Source organism: Aphanomyces astaci (genome assembly GCF_000520075.1).
Source record: "Aphanomyces astaci strain APO3 unplaced genomic scaffold supercont1.61, whole genome shotgun sequence".
NCBI classification, from domain to species: domain Eukaryota; phylum Oomycota; class Saprolegniomycetes; order Saprolegniales; family Verrucalvaceae; genus Aphanomyces; species Aphanomyces astaci.
Window position 1 is genome coordinate 206,811 of NW_009798324.1, and position 6,142 is coordinate 212,952.

Consider the following 6,142-nt stretch of genomic DNA (forward strand, 5'->3'; position numbering starts at 1 on the left):
GACGAAGTGGTACATCACAACAGCTTATGTTCCAACTAACAATATAAATACGCTCGAAAAGACTCCAACAGTTTAAGTACAGTTTAAGTACGCTCTAAAATGTTCCATCCCAAAGCCTCGCTCGGAAATAATCCATCGTTTGCTCAAAAATAATCTTTTCCCTAGAAAACCACGAACCGCATATCGTACCATGGACATAAACCAATTTGACTTTTAAGTTGAGCTCTTAGCTCTTAATCACCACAAGACGGCTTGGTGGGCGTGACGTCTCCACCATTGAACACGGTGACTTCCTTGGCGAATTGGTTGATACCTTTGTACACTTCGAGGCCGCGTGTCTTGATGGTCGTCACGTTCACGACAAAATCATCGCCGATAATTTCAAACGTCAGGGAAGGCTTTTTGAATTCACGGAACGCGTAATCTTGAAACAACCCATACGACATGGAAAATGTTTTGGCCAACGGTTTAGCGGTGTACGCCCCCAGGACGCTTTCCAATCCACGGCCGAGGACTTCGAACTTCTCGTCAAATCCCCCGCCGATTGGCTGGTTAGTGTCTGCGTACGGGTACAAGACGAGCCCCATGTACGAGTGAATGTCAATAAACCCTTGGATTTCATTGCGCTTGGTTTTGAACCAATCATTGATGCCCGCGGTTTCAGGCTCACTGAACGGCTTAAGTCCAGGGTACGTGTCGTCGTCTGGGTGAATGCTTTCGGGGTCGGGCAGGCTCGGCCAGTTGCGGTTCAAGTCAACACCATTGGCATTCTTGCGCTGGTACCGGGTGCCGTTCCACGTCTTTTCGAAGCCGTCAATGTTGACGATCGGCACAAAGTACAAGTCGTACTCGTCGGCGGCCGTGGGTTTGTTATTGGTAATGTCATCCAGAATCGACGCGAATGAGAACAGAATCGACGCTCCTGCGATCCATTCGCGGGCGTGTAGCTGGGATTGAAAGTACAAAGACTGCGAGTGGCCCTTGGTCAACTTGTAGCCGTAAATCGTGGCGTTATTGTACGTCTTGGAGATGGCAATCTTGCTCAGCAACGTCGGGTTTTGGGCGACCAACGCATCGGTGAACTCATAGATTTGGTCGATGGTGCGGAAGCAGTTATGGAACGCACTGGTCGAGTACTGTCCGGTCTTGAGGGACGGGATGTAGTTGCCGTTTTGTTTGTGGCACTCGCGGTTCAACTCGGCATCGTCTACTTCGACAAAATCCTCCTGCAACGTTCGAGCGCGGCCGTTGATGTCCGCGATGGTGTTGCTGGTTTGGGCGGTGGCTGCCGCCGCGAAGAGGGCAATGGCACTGAGGAGGGAGACCTTCATGGCGAAATGAATAATGAGGAATGGTATTGCAGGCTACCAAAACGCCCTTGACAGGGTTCGTGATGGTGTGATAGGAAGTAGGAAGTAATTCTCAGGCCAATAGAGGGGTGCAATGACCTTGGCAGACCTTGGCAGGCTTGTTCGGCTTTATGTTCTTGCCATGTCAAGGCACATTTTATCGCCCAGTGCAACTTAGTACATGTGTATCACCTGATTTGGCAGAATATATACTGAGTTGGCAGAATGTACTGTATACGTATAGGTAGGTGCCAACATCCATGTCAAAGATGTCAAGTGACAGGATATTTTGGACGTGGCATGGACCATTTTAACGGGTGTCATTAGTATGAATAACGTACAACAATTAGCAGTACGAACTTGTTAGTAAAAAAGTGACGTCGTCCCAGACACTCGAATCCGTACCTTCGACTCGAAAGTCATATCATCCAAGCAAAGATCGGTTCTTTAACCCAGGTAATAGAGCCTTCTTTAGCCTGGCCAATGTTCTTAAGTCCGGTTAAAATATCAAAGAAACCTGGCTTTACTGACCCGAATAAGTCCACCTCCCATTTCACACCAACATTTTTCCAAAACATGACCCCTAACCCCTCCATCCATGTGCTTCCCAAAAAACAAGAGAGACAATGAATTTACAAGTCGTGAGAGTGGTTAAGACATGTGTATCACCTGAGTAGTGGTTAGGGTGACTATGTTGAAGATAGTATTAATCCGAATGGTCTTGTGGAGCATGCGGACGGAGTGTGGGCTTTAGCTGCCTTGTATGGCTCACACCCCGGCCGCATACACCGCCAGCGACACGGTCATGGACTTCCGCCGTTTGATGGTTGGTTATCAATGCCCCACAACCCGCCCACATGTACCATGTTCCTTGGTCCATGCCATCCAGAATTTATTCATGGTCCTCACCTTCAAGTCATACCGATATGTAGAGCTTGCATCATGACATGCATTTAGGGCGGGATGTTTGCGCCATGTTTGAAGATTAATTGAGTTTGGATTATCATTTTTAAGACATTCCTCCGCGAGGGCCGACACTAGAACCACATGTTATGGTACCGCTTCGCCAATTGTAACGCGCCTGCTCGACCAGGGGCGGTGTGTAATCTTCGTTTTTTTTTACTTCGCTCAACGCTTCATACCTCGTGCTTCGACCGATCTTCTTCGAAGTTCGGTCCTCGTCTTCGTACGCGGCCCTTGTTATCCGGATTCCCCAGGGGAGGGACGGATAAATCCTTGCGGAAATAATCCGGGGAATCCGGGGATCGAACCCACGACCTTTGAGTTAAGAAACCGATGCTCTACCACCTGAGCTATTCCCCCCCTGTGCCATGTTTGAAGGGTCGTGGGACGTCTGGCAAGAATATATTAATACAATGTTCAGTACTACTACAGTACCGGTAGTAGTACGTAGTACAAGAAGCGGAATATCAGGATCACTCTGATCCGTATTCATCCTGTTACACACACTTATGTACTCCAGCGAGAGGTTAAGTGCATGGACAGTGGTTAGCGTTAGCCAAGCACTGGCCATGCAACATACACTAACTGTGGAAACAGGCATTATATGAAAACACAAGTGGTTTAGAGGCATGCATTATATGTAAACACAAGGGGTTTCGGGTCTGGGTTACAAGGGTACGGGCAAAAGCGTACGAAGCTGGAAATGGTAAGATGCATGATAACGTATGCGACATGTGGATAAGTTGAAGTTTTAGATAATTGTAGATTCTTGAAATGCTGTTGTAAATTCATTGTCTCACGGTTCAGAGGAGGCCAGGGCCTTGCAGTTCTGTCTGGGCTGTTTGGCGGTTAGATCGATGATCCGTCAAGCAACCCAATTAGGAGTAATTGCTCTAAGGATCCGCGATACACGGTCGTGCTAATTTTTCTCATTTTTAACATTATTAATCTAAAAAATTTAAAAGCAATATGATGTTTGTGAATTTGACTGAGGGAATGGACAAAAGAACGTGGTTGTGGTGGAGGGTGAGTGCCATACATAGCAGGGTCCTATATAAGGTCGTTGCATCTACGGGGCACTCTACTTCAAACAGTTCATTGGTGAATGCCTTGCAGCAAACCGTACCAACCATTGGATAGAGAGACCTTTAGCAAACCCGGAATTTGACCATACCGGTACAGTATTCCTGAAATTGTCTTCGTTCGACTGTGAACAGGAAATTTGATTCATAACTTTGAAATTGTACCTTTAGCAACCTCGGAGTTTCAAAATTCCGCGCGACATGCCTTACATAATTTCTACGATTGACTTCTTCGTGTCTCCGCTTGATGTTAAACTACTTAGTACGGTTATATATGCGTAGATGTCAACGGGCAGTCGTCCACAACATGTTAAGACGTGGCGGTTGTTTACAGCCGCCACTGTAAACAACCAAGTGATACCATGGCGATAAAGGGATCAGTACAGTATACCTGTAGTGCAGCAGAAGTACTGTACAGTAGCAGCGCGTGTGTACACTGTACGCAGAAGCTGGGGGACCACATCAAGGACGACGACGCTTGCAAACATTCCGTCATATTTACAACAGAAAATGTCCGCGCCATTCAAGAGTTCAATCTTGAGTTGAAATTGAGCTTGTGAATGGTGCGGACATGCTGGTATATAGCCTCGGTTTGATGGACGGTTCGGGGAACCATCGCCGCACCATCGAAAAAACCATGTGTGTCATCTCGTTTGGGGTATGCAGCTCGACTTCGCCACCAGAGCCGTGGTTCAACACATATATTCTCGTAGTACCGTACTCCATCTTTCTAGATTTATCACCCAAAGTGAATATATAATGTTTTGAGGTAAATGGTCAAAAGTTTGCCTCACGGAATTAATTCCTCTCAATTCATATATATATTGTAAATGAGAGGTGTTTTGGGAACATCACAGCCATCAAACAGCGCACCCAACGTGCCGTATTGCCGCAAGCGTCAAACTAGTACCCACACGAATGCACAAAGTGAAACATTCAGAGGAAGGAGCGTAATGCCAAACAGGCAAATGAAAGCCCATTTGAGAGGAAGCATGATTCACTATTCAGCCGGGACATGAGAGGGCAATGGAGAGCATGGACCGCAATAGAGCACTACATCAACGACATAAATCACGATCGCTATATTGCAGCAGCGCTGTTTATGTGCTGTATCGATACTACTACATGTGTGTGTGAGTCAATATTTCAGCAATTTGAGACGTAGAATCGACAGATCTCAATGTGGTGAAGAAATTCTACGCCTCAGATTCAAATTTGGTGATGAATTGGTCCAGAAATAGATGTACTACTACATGTACGGCTTGTGTGATGATCGTGGGGTTAAGATACCAGTACTGTAAGTTACTTAACGTTAGTATCGGTTGTGTGATGGTGGGGAGACGTGAAGATATGGCGCACACGGTAGATTGAAGTGATCGTTGGAACTGCGTTATGCCGTCACAAAGATCACGAAAGCACGATGTCATGTTGTTCTCGTGAACACGGTGACGGCACAACACAACCGCTGAGGATAGAAGACCAGGGATCATAGTGGGGCATCAGAACCTACAATAGGAATGAATCAATGATGAAGTTGCTTGTACTGTACCGCTGTTGACTGGTCGCGTGTAGAGCAGCCATGGCCCTCGGCACTTGCCGCCACTTGCACGTCTCTGGTGGCACCATGAAATAGGGTAGCCAATTGTCTCCTGAATTCTATAAAGTCTCACCTCTATACATAACACTACCTCTAATATCAGATAATTGAAAACGAAATGTCTAAATTATCGATATCTAGAAATTTGTATGACGCTCTTAACATCCACAACTTGAACTTCAGCATACAGTGGATAACTTCTTTAAATTTGTATAAATTATACACATGGGTGCTTCTCTTAACGTACGAAGTACGGTACTGTATTGACTGTCGCCTTATTGTGTAATATGATTGGCTGGTAATTTGGAGATGCAACTGTACGAATTTACTTTGTCATCGATATTTCGTACAAGAGTACAGTAGTATACGTATACTAGTATACTACGAAGTACTACCGTAGTAGTACTAGCCAAATTCCCGGAATTTGACACACCCGAAGTTCGAAGGTGTGAGCACCAGGAAAATTCATTTCAGGAATTTCAAATTCCGGGTTTGCTAACAGGTAAAGGTCTCTGATACCGGCATCACCGAATTGACAGCTGTGAGTTCATGGCCACGGAATGAGGTTTACTCCTCATTCGAGTAAGTAGTTGCAGTGGTTTGCATAGAAGGACTGAGCCGAAAGGCGTGGGCTGTTAACCTCACAGCCCACGTTTTTCGGCTATAGGAGTTGGAAGGATTCTCAGACTAATAGAGGGGTGTAATGACCTTGACAGGCTTGTTCGGCTTTATGTTCTTGCCATGTCAAGGCACATTTTATCGCCCAATGCAACTTACAGTGGTCGAGAGCATCCACGACCCCTTTTCTTTCATTACCCAAAATTATAGATTGTGAGAAGATAAGACATGAGGTAATTGTGTGACTACACCTGTAACAATTTGATAGAAATTTTAAGGATTAGAAGAGGTTATCAAGTTTTAGCGCTTGTGTTTGGCACTAGTAATCTGATCATTCGTCATCATCTGAACTGGCCTCACTGGCATTGTCAACGGAGCCTTCGTCGTCTGATGAGCATTGGCCAAGCTCCTCATCTGCTTCGTCAAGAGTCTCGAGGTAAAGACTCATGGCGGCCACTTTCCTCTCTGTATGACCGATGCAGTTGTAGATTGTCTTGCTTGGCAGCGTAGCGAACGCTGCATCCAACCGCACC

General features: G+C 46.0%; 1 protein-coding gene and 1 pseudogene across 2 annotated transcripts; both read right to left on the minus strand.

Annotated features, from left to right (window-relative positions):
- Positions 1-233: 233 nt before the first annotated feature.
- Positions 234-1,331, minus strand: H257_14727 (hypothetical protein; the record flags this gene model as incomplete). The annotated part of the gene is made up of 1 exon (XM_009842614.1): positions 234-1,331. One exon carries the CDS (start codon positions 1,329-1,331, stop codon positions 234-236), a length of 1,098 nt encoding a protein of 365 aa, XP_009840916.1.
- A 1,268-nt stretch (positions 1,332-2,599) lies between these two features.
- On the minus strand, positions 2,600-2,672 carry H257_14728 (annotated as a pseudogene). The gene has a single exon. The product of its transcript is annotated as a tRNA-OTHER (tRNA).
- Positions 2,673-6,142: the final 3,470 nt, after the last annotated feature.